Genomic DNA, 21,328 nt, shown 5'->3' on the forward strand with positions numbered 1-21,328 from the left:
ATCACGCAAGTGAGCGTAGGGAAGGCTTCTGTAAACACTCTATGTTCTGAAGATAGAGGACGGAACGCCGAAACAAATAGTGCCGCTGCGCACGTGCCATGCGTGTAACAACATAAGGTGCAGGGGTGTTCCCCAAAATTTTTTTCGAGGGGGGTGGGGGGTCTGACCATACCTTATGTGTGTTAGTGCGTGTGTATGTATGTGCACATGTATCTATTTATACTTCCACTTGCACGTGACGTCATGTACACAGGTTGTTAACTCACTGCTACTCTATCATGGCGTCATTGATGACGTCACACTCAATGTGGTAGCGACGCTGCTTAAGCGCATTTGGTCTTTGTGCATGAATAGCGAAAGAACCTGCATGCGACGTACTGATAACATTATCGTGACGTCACAAACTTCGCGCCCCACCATGTTGGTACTCCAGCATGGTGGTTTCAGTGACTTCAGTGCAAGGCATCCATATATACATGCAAAATTCTAAAATGTTAAGGGGGAGGAGGAAGAGTTTGAAACCTCCCCTGGTCAAGCCAGTGCTAAGGCTATTGCAGGCTTGAATCTCTGGGTGCCCCATCCGCGTTTTTCACGATGCCACGGCGCATGTGCACCCTTCGTCATGTGCACCAAAGTCGTGAAACTCCTCTTGATCTCGGAGGCTTTCGTTCTGGCAATATAGGCTGTCTCGACCCCTAGCAAAATCTTACCAAAACTGCAGAGGGCAACACAGGACAACAATAATGGCGCAAACCTGTACAGGGGTGCTCAAAAAGTTTCCATGTCATGCTGCCATCGGATTACATATGATAGCGACCTGAGAACTTTTGAGCACCCTTGTGCATGTGTGAGCGTTGCGCACGCGCGCCAATCACACGATGCAGAGCAACTTCAGTTAGAGGGCCCTACTTCAGGGTGGGCACGGTTTCCGAGTTATGCAAGTGAATGTCGTCACGCTTATCACATTCAACATGCCTCGATGTATTGCTCGTACACAGCAGTAGGGTGATAGCCTCCACCCCCCTCCCCCTACTTCATTAAAAACAAGCAAATGAAATATGCCAGCCATCGCTGACTGATTGCATAATCATGGCGTATCGAACACAGACACAATAGTTTAACTACACACGCTAACATAAAATCATATATGCCGAGTATCCGAATACGTGGCGTCATAAGCATTGTTCCTTGAAAACACTTACGATGTCCTTTAGGGAATGCAACCACTTGCACTAGGGTTCCTGGCATTTTAGAGTGACAGGCGTCAGGCAGTCATCGAGCTGACCACAGACAAGGGGTACGGGGCGAGGAAAGTTCGGGGAACTCACGCCTTTTAGTGGTGGGGGAGATGGCGGCAGCTTAAAAGCGTCGCCATGAGCATTGTAGTACTGTGTGAGGGCAAGGGTGCACGCGCCGACAGAGCGAAAGTCATGGCTGCACCCTTCTCTCCCCGAGCAGTGCAGCCATAGTACAGGTAGGCAGCGGCAGCACCAGGCGGGCTGCTTCAGCAGGGAGGGCAGCCCACCAATGAGGGGAGGAAGAGAGCGGCGCTCCGCGACCTGGCCAGGCGCGCACGCGTTCCTGCCGCCTCGTGAGGAGAGACTCGCCAGCCGCCGTCGCCATGAGAAGCGGGCTCGCGACGCTGCTCGCCGTCGTCTCACTGCACACGTGGACCGCACTATCGCTCAGGGTCCTGGATCACAGACTCTTCGGTGAGTGCCACGCAGTAGCGAAAAAAGAATCACTTTTTTTTATTAACGAGATGCTTCTCTTGCGGCGAGCGAGTGGTTGTCCTGCGACAGTGGCGTAGCCAGGGGGTGGCACACCGGGCCCGTCCCCCCCAATTTTTTTTTGCCATGGCACACAGAGCACAAAATGACACTCGACCACATCTGCCTGCCCGGCCCCCACTTCGAATCAAGATGTCCCTCCCGAAAAAAATTAATTTCTGCCTTCGCCCCTGCCCTGCGATGTCCGATCCATCTGTTCTCGGGTGCGCTTGTTGGTTTACGCGATCACGACAGGCACCGTTCAAGATGAGTACCGACGCCTTCCGATTCCGTCTTGCGTTGGTCCAGCGGCTCCCCTTATTTCGTTCGCACTTGGAAGACCACGAAGTATATTTGTACGGTACGAAGCATCCGTGCGCGTTGGCTTTCGTAACCTGGGCTCGTGGAAGTCGTGTTCTCGCGCCCCTTCGTGTGTGTGTGTATTCCGGCGCATCTCGTTTCAAAACTAACGAACTACATTATTTTGCTTATGACTGTGTACGAAGCCGATTTATGTGCGAAACTAGACTGTTGTCCTTTATTCCGGATACGTTGGATGATCAGTCCGTCGCGATATTGCATTTTTCCAAAGTACAACGCTTGCAGGTGACGTCCGCAAAGACACCGTTTCTCTGATGGCTAGTGGTTCGGAAACAGAGCCTACTTTGGTCGAGGCTTGGGCAAGTTGGTTCATGGTTGAACAGGGGAGAAAACAGCGCAAGCAGAGCCGCGATGCTATTCAATGGAATTGAGTCCTGCTTATCGTCATCAAAGCAATCGGTTAGTTTCGCGGTTTGTTTCTAAATCGTACCGTGTTTTAATTCCAACAAGTTCTGTGATTTGAAAGGTGGTTTTGTCAACCTACGGTCACCGCAGCCGGTCACATCCATTGCCATTACCGGTTTTCCTAAATCGGTCGCTGAATGCGCTCGTCAAGGCTTCTGCCACCAAAACGCGCTTCGGCAGCTGTGCGTCGATACCCAGGCGCTCCGTTTGCTGTGCCAGATCACATGACCCAGCAGCAGTCGACTGTTGAGCGAAGAGCCGTGACTGGGTAAATATTTAGTCACACACACACCGAGAGAAGGCGAAAGTTTCAAGCACCTCCGCTGTTTACCCTTAATCAGAGCCAAGTGTCCCTGACCTTGCGAACGAGCCAGTCACGCATGAATTGCCATGGATATTAAATGAGGGCGCCCGTGCAGTATATAACCACGCACGAAATAGAAAAAAAAAGAAGTTTACATATATATTATCCGCCCTGCTAACCAATTCAGCTGTCATGACTACGCACGCAGCGTCGGATAGGCGACCGTGTTCTGAGAATGCCGATGCTCCTCCAGCTGTAAGGCGTGCCCCACCTTGACGTCCGTACACACACGTACTCGTTTACCCCGTTCCGAAAGGATGACCTGGCTAAGCATGTGACACGGGCGTGCTAGTCTGGTTTTGACCTTGTCGCCGTGACGCGTTCGCGAAACGAAACCGAATGTCGATACGTGCTCGTTGCCACCGTTAGATAAGAGAACACTGTGCACGGGAACTCCTGCGAATGCGCAGTAGTCCATAAATGTACCGCTCTATATATATCGAGCGGAAATATGGAGATACAGTCGTTTCCACCACGGCGTATATTTGGCCATGAGAAGGCGTTCTATAATAATAATATGGAGGGGGGGGGGGGCAGAGGTGTAAAAATGGCGCCGTATGAATCTCACCTGGCGCTGAGCCTTGCTTCCGCAAGAGCTGCAGAAGCTTCTTCTGAACCAGTTGATAACGAAAACAAGCATATTGTACGATTGTTTGAATATCTCGCAATAACTTCTACATGCAGGGAGAAATAATGCAGCAGACTGCCGGGGAACGTAACATTAATTGTTTGTGTAAACGATCGTGCCATTAACAATTACATCAGAGGATCATTCCCAAGTAAAATGGCGTGTGACAGCACAGACGTAGGAAGCGCCTCTGTTCCAAGATTGCATTGTAAGCTCCAGTGTTTGAACTGCCGTTGAACTAACCAGTGTTCAGGTGATTCACTCATAACACCTACTGTCATTTAATCGCTGCTGTCATTACTGTTTCGGCGTGCGATGGAGGCCTCCGCTTGAGTGAAAACCTTTTTCAGCTAAAGTATGCTTACTGAGCAGGAATGTTGCAAAGACTTTGTAGTTGCGCGCAGTCTCGCAATATGCCACAAGCAGAGCCGCTGCATTTCACAACGCCGCATCACTGCTTGACCCGGTATAGTCACGTGATGTGTTTACAGTAGTTCATAACTCTGTCGATTGGGTGATATTATACGGCGCCGTTCGGAGTTTCACGCTTTCGTGTTGTCCAGTTTTGACGTAGTTTCGCTGCACGAGACAGTTGATTTACATACGAAGCCGAGTTCTTGCTGGGGAATAAACCACGTTTCACATCTTGTCGTCACCCTGTTGTGTCGTGCCCAGGTGATCGTCATACTGATGTTTCCGTTGTTGACGGCATGTCTTCGTTGTCAGCCGACAACAGTTTTGCATTGCAACTGACTTGAAATTGGCGAAGGTGCCTTATTTCGAATATTCTTGGGTGATGTAGGAAGTGCGCGAACCGCGTTTCAGTTTCAAATAAATTTAGCTTTCCAGAAAATGTATCTTCATATTCGATCTTCAAATAATATGGCAGCACTGAACATCTCCAGGCCCCCCACCAAAACATTTCTCGATGATAAGTTTGGCCTGGGATGCCGAGCCTTGCTGGATTCTGCTGCTTTTTCAAGGACATGTGACACGGGCTGCTTCATTACGATTTCGTGATCGCAGGGTCTGGCGGCTGACTGAAACAAATCTCTGTTCAACGCAATTTTTCACCCTTTAGTAGATGACGGATGATCTTACGACTAAGACTTTCACATAAGGACACATACTCTTTATTTTTTTGTTCCTTACTATTTTCGTTGGTGTATCGTATATTCTCTCATTGATCCACTGCTGGCGCTCCGTGTCCACCTGAAAGCTTTTGGCGAACCTGCGTTTCGTCTTTCAGAAAGCGTCCTCGCAAGTCGTCGTCAGGGACCGCGCATTGGTGAGTGATCGACCGCAAGCCTGATAGAGTTTATCATATATTTATATGCAACGCCCTAGTCTGAACCAGGTGGCGATGAGAACCGGCTCTTCGGATAGGTACTGCACTTCGTGCTGTAGATGACAGTTTTCATGCGAAAGGATCCGCCAGGTGCTCTGTACACTTCTGTATTTGTGGCCAATTTCGGCAACCTTTCAAGTTTATTCAGCTAGCTTCTTATTTAACGTTTACAAATGACTGAACTTTACACTAGGGCTATTGCAATCCTCCTTCTTTAGAATGAGTCGCTGCGGCGCTATTAACAGAACCCGTGCGTAAAACTGCTACAGACACTAAGCAAAGTCATCGGAGCATGATTTAGTATTCCTGTTACTGTACATCGTGCATGGAGGACTTAGTATTGCATCGAATTCAGGTGACCAGCACAACGTGCTGCCAATACGCATTGCATCAGTGGAAGACGCGGGTTAACCATGAGTAGAAGTCGACATTAGAGTCTTTTAGCAAGTTACGGAAATATGGTGCGCAAATACTGTAAGGCAGTACGGTAGCGTTCCCCCTTTCCCGCTGGTTGTGCTTTGGCCGCTCAACGACCGGGAAAGGAGGAGCGGTACGGTACTGCCTTACCGTATTTGCGTACCGTATTTCCGTAACTTGCTAAAAGACTCTATTAGCGCATTCACGCGAACTGCGGCGCGTCATGTCAGTAGGATGTGCTGCTGGGATATATGCGTAAACGTACTACACGTTCAACTTGCTCAATTCTACGGACACTTTGCATATACTTCACTATGACCGCCATGTTGGGATCCTATGAGACAATGAAAAGCTGCAGCGCGGGCAAGAAAGCTTGACCGCTCGACACGCATGTCTTGCGTAAAAACAACGCGTCGACAACAGTCACACTCCGCCGAAAAATACGGCACCGCCCAGCGCGAAGCACGGCACGCGTGATGATATATTGTATTCACGTCACCATGTTTGGGTACTAGCACAGCGAGAAGCTGCTTTAGTGCCGTGAGCATCACGTGCAATCTATGAATACTGAAAATCGGGAAACTCTGTTTTTCGTACTTTGAGATACAGAAATCTAGGTAGATGAACACATACGGCACGAGATAATGAGGTCAACAGCACGAGGAACAGCGCACTTAGCCCGAATCTCTCATCACGTGCAGCTACGCCTGTCGCCGATACTGAAACTTTTCAGTTGCTACGCGTGCCATCTTGCGCTTCCACTTGAAGGAAACAAGCACTCTGCCAGTGCATTGGCTCTTGCCTTCAGCCCAGAAGAAAAAGAGCGGAAGGACATACAAACATACACGTAAAATGAATGTCGCCCTAATGAAGCCGTGGGATCCACCAGCAGACATAAAGACGGCAGTTTTCACTCCTAATCACTGCCAGGAAATAAGTCTGAACCGGGTGAGCGGGTACTTTTTTTTGTACGTTTTCTTTTCTTTTTTTTTTTTTATTGGCCGCGAGGGGAACCCGCGAGCCGCCGGCAAATGATGACCGCCGCAGGAGCGGGTCTTCCTTATCAGCCGTCTCGGCCCGCTGAAAACTGCCTTTTCCGCCGTCTTCTCACTGAAAGCATTGAACCGGCTGCAAACGCATCAAAGCGAACTGTACACATTCACGGAGCCGAAATTACGACGCTGGGGGACGTCATCTCTTCCTTCTTCGCGTGCCGCATATAAATGGGGCTGTGAATGAGTGCGGTCATATAACTGTGAATCACACGCACTCGCGTAACGGGCAAGTTTGATTTAGTGTCAGTATAATAAAAAGTTGGGCGAGTTGGTGTTGGTTCATAATGAAACGGGGGCGAAAAGATTGACACAGGACGACGCGCTACCGGACGACACAGGACGGCGGCGCGCGTCATCCTGTGTTAATCTTTTCTTATGTGCCGTCTTAATCGCGCCCAGGTTTCATTTTAATTTAGAGTGAACTGTTGGAATGATCCGTGCGGCACGTTTCGTACATTGCTGTAGCATAGCTGGCCACGTGCTGAACCACCACAGTGAGGGGAAGATAATCGCGCTCTAAGAATATCTTCAGAGACAGTGACCACCTAGGCTATGACGCAATGTCGATGCTAGGCTGCCAGGAATAGCACAGGTATAACCTGAAAGGGAGTGCTGCATGCTCCCATTTAGCGGCGCACTGTAGGAATTGTGAAGACAGCGCATGTCAACCCCTTTTTGACCAAGCCACTGTTATATACAAGCACAAAGACACGCTATCGAGAGAAATAATGGAAGCTTTCTACATAAAAAAGAACGAAGCCAAGTGCATCAGCCGGCCGTCTATCACCCTCCATCACAGCGAAATTGCTCTTTTAGACTTCCAATGAACTAAGGGACTTAGACGTGGGATTCAGTTGCAATCTTTTAAGTTTATAAATTTTTTTGCATCATGTGTGTTGCGATTAAGTGTGCGCAGGCGCATTGGTTCAGCCTACCCCTTATGAACCCTTTTTCCGGAATAAAAATTTCAGTTGATAATCAGCGCTGTGTCCTGTCGTATGTGTGCCTTCCAAAGTTTTCCTGTTCTTTTATCGCTGTTAAGTAACGAATGAATACCAACTAGCCCGGTTTACTGTACTCCTAGATCTATGATTCGATTAGCTCGTATCGTCATCACAAAAGCAAATAATATGCTTCTGTACTTGCGCTGATCGAATTGAGTCGATAAGACGCACAGCTTGCTCTATGGCGCCTAGAGAGGCGGATGAGGTGAGATGATCATGTCGCGAGATATGAATGAATGAAGTTTTACGGCAACCGAAGTTGCGGCGGAAGGACCTAGGGACTACGGAGTCGCCGGCAGCTATACCGAAGATTTTCCGGCCACGTACCGAGAGGTGCTTGAGCATTACAGGAACGGTCGAAAGACATATCCACAACCCCACCCGCGGCTGGACAGGTCCCAGGTGGTCGACCTGAGGTGGCTGCAGGTGGGCACTTTCACCAACCCCTACCACCTGCACCGCCCGTGGCCCATGCTGCACCAACACCCTCTCTAGAAGGTGTTGGCTGCACCCGTCGCCTGACTGCCCGTTGCGATACGAAGAAGACAGACCAAGAGGAAGGAGAAAGACAACAGCAGGACCTTCTGAAGCGGGATGCCTCGCTAAAAGATAGCAAGCCGCCCTCCTCAGCAAGATTCCCGAAGACCAGCAGTGGGCCGTACAGCGGGTCAGGGCCATCGCCAGGGACCTCCGAAGATGTTCCTCGAGCGATGGATTCCTGGCAGCCTAGCCCTGGGAAACAATAGCAATAACCGTTCGACAAATAAGTTTATTCCTCATCTCGCACTGAGCAATGAAGGAGGGTGAGGGAAGAGGCGTTGAGAGAGACGGCTCGAGTACCCTAACCCCCCTGACAAGATGTGACTGGAGTACGAATGGTTCAAATGTTCAATGGTGTTTTTGTGAGGAAAAAACTCTATTCCCCAAACAGACTTGGGATGTTCTGTCAAAGGAGATGTAGATATCAGTGCAAATGTAACTCTCGATGGCAGTAGCAATTATGCAGAAAAATGACACTAAGGTTTACGCCTTTAATAGCAATGTACACATGTAGAGACGGTAAGCTCCGGTTATCGGTGATGACTGCAGTAGTCGAACTTAGGTTTCCTGCAGGCTTCATCTTCAAACAATCTTCATCACCTACTGGACCATCGACCTCTTTTAAAGTGCCGTTGTTCTTCGGCCTACTGCGGCGACTGCAGCTTTCTTTTTTTTATCACTAATAAACCCCATTAATTGAGATGTTATTTTGCTCGAGCTTCTACCGGTTACTTCACGTTTCTTATGCGTTGCTGCTATTTCATGGCGCAACGCTATGGTAGTAAAGCGCCGAGTAGCTGTATTGTCGGACGACGATTTGCAAGAAATCTGCAATGAGGCATTGCTGCGAGGAAAGTTTTCAAGCGAATAACTCTCGTTACCAGAATGATTTTCTCACACGGAGTGAGCTCAACCCTCCACATCCTAGCGAAGGTCAGCAGTGTACAAAGTGAAAGGAAAGAACTGAAAAAAAAGAAAAGGCAACAGCGAGTCCTGCATGGAAAGCACAGTCTGCGGTCGACGGTATTTGGGTGGAAAATAGTTTCTGGCACATGGACAGTCATGTTTTTGCAAATGGTTCATTCAGCTAACGCACGAGCCGCTCACCACTTCCTCGTTGGCCACGTCTTGTGCTGCTGAGCGGCGACAACTATCAAGCGGCTACAACTGGAACTGGGCACAAATTCAGCCCTGGGGTCGAGCTTTTCATGTTCCGTTATCAAACCCAGTATCCCCTCCCATATGGGAGACGGTAGCTAAAAAATAACAAAAAAAATAAAAAAGAGCGCACACACAGAAGTCAGCTCCGAAAGTCTATCGCGTGGAAAGAATGCCTCCTTTAGTGCGCCTACTTTTCGAGTCTTTGCAATATGCGAGTTTAAGCAACAACAGTAAAGCCGCAAAAAGCGGAAGCCACGGTTGGATTTTCAAGGTGCGCCTCACAAAAGCAAAGAACACGCCATCCTGGGCACCTGTCATGCAACTGGCGACTAGTCCCGCCAGAGACGTCCAACGTGAGGCAAAGAAAAGTAAGCTGCGATGAGATGACTGTTGTGGGGGGGTGCTCAGGAAGAAATGAGGGTGGGGGGCGTGCGAGGGGGCAGCAGTGGCGTCTCGGTTCCGGTTTGGCCAGTAAGTACCGTAAGAGGGCGTGTTCCGCGCCTCTTCGAAAGGACCGAGGGTGCACGCATTCTTACAGCATTCGGTCACGCAGTTCTGACGGATCGGCCGGCCTTCGGCCGCCCACGGAGAGCACGCGGCGGCGACCGACGCGTCACCTGCTGGTGTCGTAGACTTGTCTCGGCGGAACGACGCGCGTGCTTGCGGGAGTCGTCCGCAAAAGCGGCTTATGCAGCTGCACGGCGATCTAAACGTGATCAGGCACGGGTCGTTGAGATCCGAGGTATTAAGCGGACACGGTTGGCTTTTGCCGAAAAGTGCACCTTCGACCACAGTTGGGCGCCAAAGCGCATGCGTGACCGCTTCCAGTGACGATTACGTTGGTTTTTTTTTTTTTCCCCTTTGCGTTTAGGTTTGATAGGATTGGTCGAGCAAAGCTGTGTGCGCCAGTCGGAAGTGTCAGTGTTTTAACACAGAAGAAGCATGCGACAGAGAGAGGGAGAGACGAAAACTTTTATTGGGGAACCCAAGAAACAAAACAAAACAAATAAAGCGTTGTAGTTGAGAGAAAGAAAGGACGAGAGAGACATTTACTCGCAAGAAAGCTGCGAGCTGAAGGAGAGATAGGGGAATGAATTAAGAATAGGATTATCGGTGTATCAAGTGCTACAAATATAGCGAGCGTTTTGGAAAAGCGTAGTATAGTTGATGGAAATTTTATTTCTGTTCACCTTGAGTGCTCGCTAGGTGACAGTATTGAAAGTGTTACTAGAAGAGCACAGGCAGGCATGGGTTAACAGGTTAACGACAGACACGGGTTAACATCTAACGCTTAACCATCCTATTAACCCGCAAATAACGGCAGGCGTGTGGTACCACGGCTGTGTTCTCACAAAAGCTTCCAATAGGGGCAAGCAAGTGAAAAAGGAAACAGTTTAATAAGAGAGAGTGCTACAATTTTATTCTTGTCTTCTCTCATATTATTCATATTTGGTACCGTTACCTACAAAGGCATACCAATGAGCAGAAGCTGCCACGATGGTGTACTCACTAAAGACGGCACTGCACCGGTATATCTTAAAGGACCCCTGACACCAAAATTGAAACCTCGAGATGTTTTTGTTGTTTGACTTTCCTGTATACGGGGACACATCTGACTGATTATTAGTGACGAACGTTGATTTTAAGATATCTTAATTTGGTTTTAAAAGTAAGCGTGAGTGCTCATTTGAGTTGGCTGCACCTCGCGACATCCTGGTATGACGTAGATAGAGGCCCCGTGTGACGTTCCACGAGTAAAGCAAGTATTGTGGACGTCACGGAAGGTTTGCGGGGTGCACGTGCACAATACGACGACTGGCACCCGGCGAGGCCTATTGTTCCGCACCCCTCTCGCTTTGTTATCGGGCTGCTCTCGAGGTAGTTTTTCGTGAGGGGACACGCGCTTAACAGGTTTACCCATACCGAGGCACCCACATACTTTCAATCTCTACCGCGCGCGGGGGCCCCGATTTGAAAACCGCGCTTTCAACGTCACCACAGCTTGAGTGCACGTGGTCTCTGACGCTCCCCCGCATGGGGCGCTAGTTTCTTGTGGTTTTTAGGCGGGCGTTTTGAAGTGACGCTAAAATTGTCACAATTACCTACGCTAGAATTAGTTATACGATACGCTAGAGCATTTACGATTTAACGTAGGGATTACCAGACACAAAGCTACAAATTACAGTAAAAAAGTCACCAACAAAAATTTTGCTGTCAGGGGCCCTTTAAAGGGACACTAAAGAGAAACAATGAATCGGTTTAGATCGATAAACTGTGCTCCGACAACTCTAACGTCGTTAATTTTGTCATCATAGGTATATTAAGAGGAGAAAATCAAGTTCAATATTTCATTTTCAAATTTCGCGCCGAAATCTCCCCGCTTGACGTCACGGGTTTCAAAGTGTACTTATCGTATTTTGACGCCATTGGCTCAACAAAATTACCCCAATCTTAGTATGTTAAGTTTATGACCCCCTCAGAGGACAATGTACTTCATTTTTACCGATTAGGGACTACGTAGTCCCTAGCAGGTGCCGTCAAAACATGTGACGTCACGGCGAATGGTGCGGAAACTTCAAGGTGGCGTCGCCACTTACATTTTCTTTTTGCGCGTTTTCTGGCTTACTAAGAGTCTTCTCGCAGGAAGCGTGGTGTTTTTAGTATCGTGAAAGAGTACTTTACTAATATGAGAAAAATCGTTTTGCTCTTTAGTGTCCCTTTAATGTGTCACTTATAGAGAAACTTACCGGCATCGTATGTGAAAGGTTGTTGTCATCAGTGGCTCCCTGGTTCATGCAGATCATTCAAGCTTGACAGAGGTGTAAAAAGTGCCCATTCAACGGTGGTAAACTTACCGGCTTTTCAGCCCTGTGCAACATAGAATGCGTCTCTCTTTGCATTTGTATCTAGGCAGCACAACGCGCAACCCTATTTTAGATCATATTACTTAAGAGGGATGTTACTGTGGGGCTGTGCAAAACACAATTGTGACTTAGCTAAGTTTCCTTTATAAGCCACTGTGTACGAAAATCTAGAAGTGTCAGTGGGGCAGTGTACGTTACACTATCATGGGGTGTAATGTAAATGGGACAGAGTGCCACCTTAATTAACGAAATCTTACCACAGCGCAACAAAAATTTAGAACGGCGCGCCTTCATCTGTCCGCGCATTGTCTTTCACGGGGTTATAAACAAGTCTTCGATAGAGCGCTTTTCATCACCAGTAACATGGACTAAAAAGCGGTTGAAATTGGGGAGGCTGTCCACATGAAAACGAGCGTTTCTTTTTCCTTCAGTATATGCCAACCCGTTTGATTGTGAAGTCAGCCTCCTCGAAAGATGCGGTTCATATAAGTACAGCGAGGGTGGGGTGCGTACGCAGACGGTTTTGGATTTGTTATTTTTTTTTGTTTGTTTGTTTGCAAGAAACCTGCCAAATGTTAGTTTGGCGCCTGCTCTGTGTACTTCTCTGCGTAGTGCCACCGGCACAGTGTTACACTGATATTCATTGTTACAATGAACACCGACTCGTCCAGTTTTACAATCCATTTCTATAGAAGGAAACAGTCACAAAAGAAAACAGAATAATTTCTGACGTTTCCGATTCCAGATGCCGTTACTAGGGAAACAAAAACTGCATGCTTAGCAAAATGCAGCAAACGCTCGTGTGATTACGTTAAGGTGCACGTTCAAAAGGCTTAGACGCGAAGCACTGAGCCTTTTAACTTGCAGCTACTATTATTACGAAGCACTCGACAGCGGCCTATGTAAAGACAATGTTAGACTCCGCTCAAACAATTTTCAATGGTCATATTCAAGGGTAGTTCCTCTTGAAATATTGGTCCAGCGCTCCGCACGTGACCACTAGCCTACTTTTTGAAACCTCTTGTGCTCCTTTATCGACGTAAATCGGACGTTCGCATTCCATTTCGCTTGGTCATGCATTCAGGCTGGTTAGCGCAGTCGCTGACTCGTTGGCCTCGAATCTGTGAGATATACGCAAGTATTTTCTTTTTTGTCGAGACTCCCGGAAGTTCGTAAATAGAACGAGACTGTAGAAACCAATGCGCGATATAGCTCGCTGTACTCGGCGATACCTGTACCTTGCAAGAAAAGAAGAACCTGTTTTGGTTTGTATTGTTTTCTCGCTGCCGCTCGAACACCTGAACCAAAAGACCATTTCGGATGCGAAAGTTCGAAAGTAAAATAACAAAGTCTCCCAATTCGGCGAAAACTTGCTCCCCGGCCGAGAAAACGCGCTGAACCAAAAACACGAAACAGAAGAAAAAGAGAACAGTAGGAACGCACCTCGAGCGATTAGCCTGCTTACAGAGAAGCCAATGGGCGGTCGGCCCTGAACTTGAACTTGTCCGCGATGCTGCAGCAGCAAGAATGGTCGCACGCGATCTTAGAGAGGAGGTGGGGGGGGGGGGGGTCGTAACGATAAAACGCAACAAAAGGCCAATAGCAATCGGCGACCGCGCCTCGCCAAATTGCCTCGTGTCCTAAAAGCAGCCATGATGTATGTTTCGCGTCCTGTCGGGGACCGGCAAAGTGAGACCCCCCGGAGGCGACACATCTCCGATGCGCCGGGCCGTCGTCTCCGCGCGCTGCTTAGCCCAATTTCGAAAGCAGCAGCAGCAACAGAGTTAATCCCGTGGCGCAAATCGAACGACCCGGCAGGTGATTATTGCCACCCGAGGCACTACGCCACCACTCCTCCTTTCCCTGCTGGCTTTTCTTTCTCGTGATTCCCCTCGTTCGGATGAGGAGCCCGAGGCGAAGCGATCAGCAGCCTCCGCGGAGGCCGTTTATCCAGGTAAAACGCAACGACGCGCCGGCTCTGAGCACCCTAGAAAAACCGACCTTGGCATTTGGGAAAGAAAAAGACACTAAAAAACGCGCGATGAAGGTGAACGACCGGATGTCCTGCACTCATCTTTACCTCACTGCCTACGCTGTTGCAGGAAAGAAGAAGCTCGGCCCTCTCCCAGTTTATGTGTGTCTTCTTTTTTTCGTCGCCTACGGCCGCCGCTGGGGTTGCCCCCTCCTCCCTTCGCCATCGTCTTCACGCTGTGAACCACGAGTCTTCCGCGTTTGCCGGTTCCGCCATTGGTCTCTCCCCTCCTCCCAACCCGTTTCCTCTTCTAACCGATATTTCGACCAGCAAGGTCACGCGCCGCCTGCTGCCGTGCAGCGACCAAGGGGGGTAGACCCATCCCTCTCCCCAGCGCCCTTGGCTTCGCACAGGTGTGAGGTGAGGGTGGGTGAGGACGGCTCCAAGGGTGAAGGTCAATGTGTTTGCGGTGTTGTGGGTGCTGCGCGCCCTCCTCCTCGCCGCCGCCGCGGCCACCAGAAATGGCTTCTTTCTTCACCCGCGTGCATCCACTAGGTCTACGATGTCTGAGAGGAACGAGACGTTACGGCGGCAGCACTTGCTTCTCATTTGCTGCTCCTTATGCAACCCGCGTGACCTCCTTGCATTTCCTCGGAGGACTGCTTCGCGTAAATTAATTTTCGTTTTGGCAGGCAGGTAGGCGCGTTCGGCCGTGTTCCCCACTGACAGCCGTCAGCCCGCTGCGTGTACGCGTCTGGGTTGTGCTGAAACGATGTCTTTATTATGTTCACATCTCTAGCGTTCTGGTTGGTTGAGTACCACCGCGGAAAGAAATAAAGCATCTACACGTGGGTTTCTGAATAACTACCTGTTGACCAAGTTACCTGCGCAGGCGTGGCTCAGCTTTCTCAGTGGCATTGCTCGTGTTCTCAAAAATTGGAGATGCGTAACAGCGGTGGTGTTGCTTATGAAATCTTTGCTCTTTTTCGTTCCAGGCGCTACACGCACCATAAAGCTCAAGCCGTGCCAAAACAGGGTTACCGGACAAGAAGGCACGTGCATGTTTGCCTGGGACTGTTTCAGCGCGGGCGGTACCCACCTCACATACTGCACAGACTCTTTTTACACGGGCAGCTGTTGCAAACTGCCGCCCGGGGTCGTCGTGCAGCAACATGACCAACCTTCAGAACCAACCAATAGCATTGACTCGGCGCCGTACGAAGGGGACGACGACGACTACAAGAAAAGAACGAAGAGGCCACCGACGAGCACGCCCAAAACGACGTTGCAGATGTCGTCAAAGACTACGCAACCCGGTAACCTACGCTGTGACGACGCCAAGCCATACACCGTTGCCAACCACGACGGGGGCGACACCTTTTGCCGGCCTCTCGACGTTTACGCCAGGTCTTATCACGTGGAGACCTCACGAGACGACCTTGCCATTTGTCTCCGATGAACCGTCCTCAACTGTGCCAAACGATTACGGGTCGAGTACAAGTGTTCCGGACACAACTACCTTTTCGGCGACGACCACTGAGAAACGGACCGTGCCACCCCCTGTCACGACCACACGGATACCGATTGTGGCAAGCACATTTCTCGATCCAGGAGAAACGACGATAGGGCCACCAACGGAGTCTTCTACTCAGACTACGACAAAAGTCGCAGCGGAGACAACAGTGGAAACAAGCAGCAGTGCGACTGAAACGGCTGGATACGATACTACGTTGCAGGATTACACAATCCCTACGAAAGCGCCCTGTGACGTCCACACAGGCGCCCGGTACCGAGACTACAACAGCGCAGACCACTACGCAACGGCCATCCACTACGCCAGTGCAGAGTCACACGTGGATTGTTAACGAACGAGAAACCACAATGGCTATTCCGCAGTCTGTACCGACGGAGCAGACTTGGGTAGTTGTGGACGAGGCTGATGCCAGTGGTCAGCAAACGACAACTCCGTCGCAAGGTGAAACTACCAGCCAGCCGCCTTCCACTTCATCGATGATGGATTGGTCCACGGTTACCGACACGGTTACTTCGATTTCGTGGGTCGATATGACCGAGCTATCTACGACGCAGAAGCCGCCGCCAGATGTGGCGGACACATCGCCGTTACCGTCGAAGCCTCCTCCTGAAAAACCAGTTCTGCCAACCGCGTCTACCCCGACAGCAACGACAATGAACTCTACGACAAGCACTATTACCACGCAGACTGATTTGGTCACAGTCAGACCAGATCCGTCGGAGGCGCCGTCGCTCGAATTGGTAAGCGCTACGGCTACTGAGACGTCAACGAGAGAGGAAATCAGCACGCAACCACTGACAAGCACACAGCAGACGTCAACTGCGCCGACGACGACCTCCCTGCCTAGCAGCACTTTTAGACCAGAGATAACCGCAACTATTACAACGCGCCGACGACCCATACCTACTACTATCGCGCTGTCCACACGTCACACTACGACTACCACTACAGAAGGGACGACCGCGCCGATCACGACAACGCCTCAGACAACGTGGAAGTACACGACGGAGCCGCCGGTGCCGTCATACAGCGTTTCGGAAGAACGAGGGACCACGACACAAATGCCGACGACCACAAGGGCCACCACGCTGCCGCCGACTGTCCAGTCGACAGTTCCGAAGGCAACTACCACGACAACTGCGCCGACCACAACGACTACAGCGGGGCCATCGACTCTTTCTCCTGACAAGGATATTCGGAAAAGTAAATTCACGCTCACCTTTCCTTTAACACAACTTGGAGTCGTAGCGTGAGCAATTTGGAACGGCCAATTCTCATTACATCAACTTTTACAGTATGCGGCCGGCCGCGGACACTGGCAAGTGCCAGGATTGTGGGAGGCGAACAGACAAAATTTGCTCAGTGGCCTTGGATGGTGAGTGTTCTAACGTCGTCATTCGTTCAACGACCTGACGCATTTAGTCGTGCCTGCACATGGAGCTGTGTGTCTCTGTTCTCAATACGAAGATCACCAAAAAGGAATAGGCTGGCTGTACGTGATCTTGCGCTTTCCTCTCGCCCACTTTCAGATATCACTGCGACAGTTCAAACGAAACAACTTCCTGCACAAGTGTGGTGCGGCGCTGCTCAACGAATATTGGGCCATTAGCGCGGCCCACTGCGTTCACAAGTAAGTACTTCAGTATTACTCGTCAGAGTTAAATATGCTGGTATGGTGTAATGGAGGAAAACTGGCTTTATCGCTGGTTAGTTGTGTCGGCGCTTGTAGTGAAAGAGAAACCGAGGCTCTGATGCGCGACGTGTTCGTCTCACGTATCTGATGTCCTAGCCTGTGTGATTAATTCAGTACACATAACATTACACTTTTCTGTTTACAGTACATCTGATGCCCTTCGTAGCGCAGCTACGGTGTTCGCCACTCAGCATGAATGACTCCGCGAGTTCGATTTCGCACGCGGTAGAAACATTGGGACTCCATTATCATCACGTCTAAACAACCCAGGCTTCACTTAAATTGACCCTTCCTCCGAGTAAGGGGTCCCTCAGAACAATTGCACAGAACTCGCACAATAAACCGGTGAAAGTTTGCAATCAGCAGACAGCTACGACAATGCAGACTTGCCTTTCGCTCTCATTATTAAAACAAGGTATATCACACAATATCAAATGACCATAGGTTTACCTTCAAATGATTTCTCATAAATTGAGTTCGGGCTTTTCCAAATATTCACTAGGCACCCGTTATTTCGGTGTAAATATATTCCTTTTTTACGCTTTTTTTTTTTCGTTCAACGCTACCATATAGCCCAGAGTCTTCACTACGGTCACTTATGTTCGTTGTAATGTGTATGTCCAAACTGTAATCTTGGTAAAGAATGCGCTACAGCCACACCCACAGACGTGGTTTCACTTGATACCTTTCAGAAAACCTGATATTTGAAAGAGTAATGCGGTCAGGTTAGACGGAAACTGAACATGAAGTCATCAAGTAGAGCTTGTAAAACTTGTACCACTTTGCCATCTAAAAGCCCACTGACAGTTATTTACGTGCATAAACAATAATCTGAAACTCCATTGTTTTAATCTATAGGCGTGTTTAACAAGTAATTGTCACCAGTAAGCTCCCAATGTGCAAAGTTTTTTTCTCACACAAGCTTGATTTGAGCACACTATCCTTCGTAAGGAAAGCTCATACAAAAATTACTTCGAGCTGTTGTCTCATAAATGCAAGCCTTATCGTTGCTGCGTTATCACTTTTGCTGATGCAAATGTAGTAAAGGCACATTCTTAAAGAAAGGTAATAAAAAGTTAGTAACTTCAGCATTTACTACCTGTATGTCAACTTTACTACGTGTAGCGAATGTCTTACTACTGTAGAAATATATGAGAGGTAGTAAACGTTGTCATTGCTACTCAGTGTCAGGGTTGTTAATATTACTGCTTGAGTACGTGACGGGCTAGTAAAAGTTACTACGTCTTTTGGCTGTGGTATGTTATGCTGCATTTGTGAGTCTCGTGGAAAATGTTGCCAATTTTTTTATTATATTGGGGGGGGGGGGGGGGGGAATGAGACTTCTATGCTACGTGTTGGTACACGTATATACAAGCACTGAGGTATAAAAGCCTTGGTCCAAAACATAGATTACATGTCTGAGTTCATGGCTGCTCACCACTACAATGTAATCTGCTCCAAAGAAGAATTGTTTGTAGCCTTGAAGTTGTTAGAGTATGTCGCGTAGAAGTCTTGATATTCTGTGTGTGTATGTATGCGTCTGTGTTCTCACTTATCGTCCAGTCATGCCTCTATAAAGACATTGTTCGGTGAAGATGTCGTTATGGTGTGTAATTACCACGGTAATAACACGAAGTAATAAGCGATTATTAATTATTTTCACAAGGCAGTGCAGTTTCCACTACGGCGTATCTCGTAGCCTGAGTCGCTTTGGAGGCATAAAACCGTATGAATTAACCAACCCTACCATCTCGGTTCTTTAATTACATTTCGGTAATAAATTTGACTTGACATAAAATAGCCAATGGCGCACATGAACCAAACATGTGTACATCTATAGTCGGGTAATTGTTGTTCACAAGTGTTAGTAACTGCACCCCTCCGTGCGCCGTTCCAGCTAAAGCCTCCAAAAATAAGGCGTTGTAGAACGTCTACTCTGTTAAATTGCTGCCCACCCTTCATGTAAATACCCTAATGAGGGTTTAAAAATAGATATTATTTATTTATTTATTTATTTTTATTTATTTATTTACAGGCGTACAGGAAACAAATAACCTGCACCAATTAGTGACTGTCATGGCGGCAAAGTTACTTTGTATTCCTACTTCTTTCTAGGTAGTAACTTTAAGTAGTAAGCGTCATTGCAGTAAAGCTACTAGGCAGGTATTACCTGCAGTTGCCACCAGCAGTCGCTACACAGGTAGTGAATGTTGTGGCGGGAATTTATATACCTCCAATTCAGTAAATGTCACTACCCTTTTTAATAGTGTGCCCGCCAAGGTGGTCTAGTGGTTGTGGTACTCGACTGTTGACCCGCAAGTCGCGGGATCGAATCCCGGCCGCGGCGGCCGCATTTTCGATGGAGGCGAAAATGCTGGAGGCCCGTGTGCTTGGATGTAGGTGCACGTTAAAGAACCACACGTGGTCGAAATTTCTGGAGCCCTCCACCACGGCATCTCCCATAATCATACCGTGGTTTTGGGACGTTAAACCCCAACAATTAATATTATTTTGAATAGTGTATGATATGCATGACTTCTTGAATATGACCACAGGTATTGCCATTTCTGCTGAAGTTCTTCCCGCATGCTTTTGCACGTCCCTGACGTGAACCGAAATGCGATTGCGTACCATGCAGCCAGCGTGTAGCTGATTCCAAACGAACTTGCAAATGAAGATTGGTAAGCGGTGCTAAATTTATTAAGGACATTTTGATTGCACAAGAACACAAGTATGCTAAGTTGCAGAATTGAGCATGTACTTATTATCCCAGCCATTGAAATAAAAAATAATCCGTCATAATTCGCTATACTTTAAAGGGACACTGAAGAGAAAAACCATTTTTCTCGAATTAGAAAATTACAATTTCACGATACCGAAAGTGCCACTCTTAACGCGAAAACACGCTTGGTAAAGGAGAAAACGAGCGAATAGAGGCTACTATAGGGGGCGTGCGAATAGCGAGATTTAGAACCGAACCGAATAAGAATCGAATAGTACGGCAAGCATTTTCCTGACAGGCCTAGAATTTCGCAGCATTTTATTTGAAACGAATATTCACAAGCTTTAACAAATTACAATTACATTTAACCGGCAAACTATGCAATTATGTAAATTAAGGTAAGCCCACATACAGCAGCGACTACAGCCTTCGAAGTATTTTTTAATTGTAGGACGAATACAGCACTTACTTCAGTATTTAACATCACCAGCCTTTAAAGGAGCACTGACATCAAATTTCAAGATCGAGATGTGCCCATCATTCGATCGCTTGGTATGCATAGGTCTTCTTGGCCAAATTTGAACGGCATCCGTCGCGTGGAAGTTATTTTAATTCGATGTCAAACAGCGTAGGAGAAAAAACAAAAAATCGGCTGCCCTGCAACATCGACACGCTACGTGTTCGGTGTGATACATTGCACAAAAATCACCCTGAGTGACGATACGCTAGTAACAATGACGTCGACGATCTCTGAGTGTGTTTGGAGCCGACTGCCAGCCATGCTTTCACTCTCTTTGCTGTGTCGAAGCGTGCGGCGTGCGTTTGCGGGGCGCGCATGCACAATACGACGACTGGCACCCGGCGAGGCCTATTGTTCCGCACCCCTCTCGCTTTGTTGTCTGGCTGCTCTCGAGGTAGTTTTCGTGAGGGGTCACGCGCTTAACAGGTTTAACCCATACCGAGGCACCCACATACTTTCAATCTCTACCGCGCGCGGGGCCCCGATTTGAAAACCGCGCTTTCTACGTCACCACAGCTTGAGTGCACGTGGTCTTTGACGCTCCCCGCATGGGTCGCTAGTTTCTTGTGGTTTTTAGGCGGGCGTGTTGAAGTGACGCTAAAATGGTCACAATTAACTACGCTAGAATTAGTTATACGATACGCTAGAGCATTTACGATCAACTTAGGGATTACCAGACCCAAAGCTACAAATTACAGTAAAAAAGTCACCAACAAAAATTTTGCTGTCAGGGGTCCTTTAAATAACAGTCAGACCCAAAAGTTAATTAATGCATCATTAATGAACGTCAGCATGAATGTCATAATAATGATAGTGGATTGAGGACAGATTTGCTTCGGTGACACTGGAGTTTAAAGCAAACGTTCCTTAATGCAGTAATGTGTAAAGCTTCGATAGTCTCTTAAAAGCTTGAACTGCGTGCATCTTCGTAACTGAGTAATTAAAACAAGA

General features: G+C 48.3%; 1 protein-coding gene across 1 annotated transcript in view; it reads left to right on the plus strand.

Annotated features, from left to right (window-relative positions):
* The first annotated feature begins 1,294 nt into the window (after window positions 1–1,294).
* Window positions 1,295–21,328, plus strand: part of LOC119394314 (serine proteinase stubble) — a 32,100-nt gene continuing 12,066 nt past the window's right edge. The window contains exons 1-6 of the mRNA XM_049416057.1: window positions 1,295–1,712; window positions 4,797–4,835; window positions 14,904–15,358; window positions 15,535–16,645; window positions 16,738–16,817; window positions 16,972–17,072. Coding sequence (XP_049272014.1) covers window positions 1,622–1,712; window positions 4,797–4,835; window positions 14,904–15,358; window positions 15,535–16,645; window positions 16,738–16,817; window positions 16,972–17,072 — 1,877 coding nt within the window. The 5' untranslated portion in view covers window positions 1,295–1,621. The remainder of the gene's footprint in view (window positions 1,713–4,796; window positions 4,836–14,903; window positions 15,359–15,534; window positions 16,646–16,737; window positions 16,818–16,971; window positions 17,073–21,328) is intronic.

Source organism: Rhipicephalus sanguineus, chromosome 5 (assembly GCF_013339695.2).
Source record: "Rhipicephalus sanguineus isolate Rsan-2018 chromosome 5, BIME_Rsan_1.4, whole genome shotgun sequence".
NCBI classification, from domain to species: domain Eukaryota; kingdom Metazoa; phylum Arthropoda; class Arachnida; order Ixodida; family Ixodidae; genus Rhipicephalus; species Rhipicephalus sanguineus.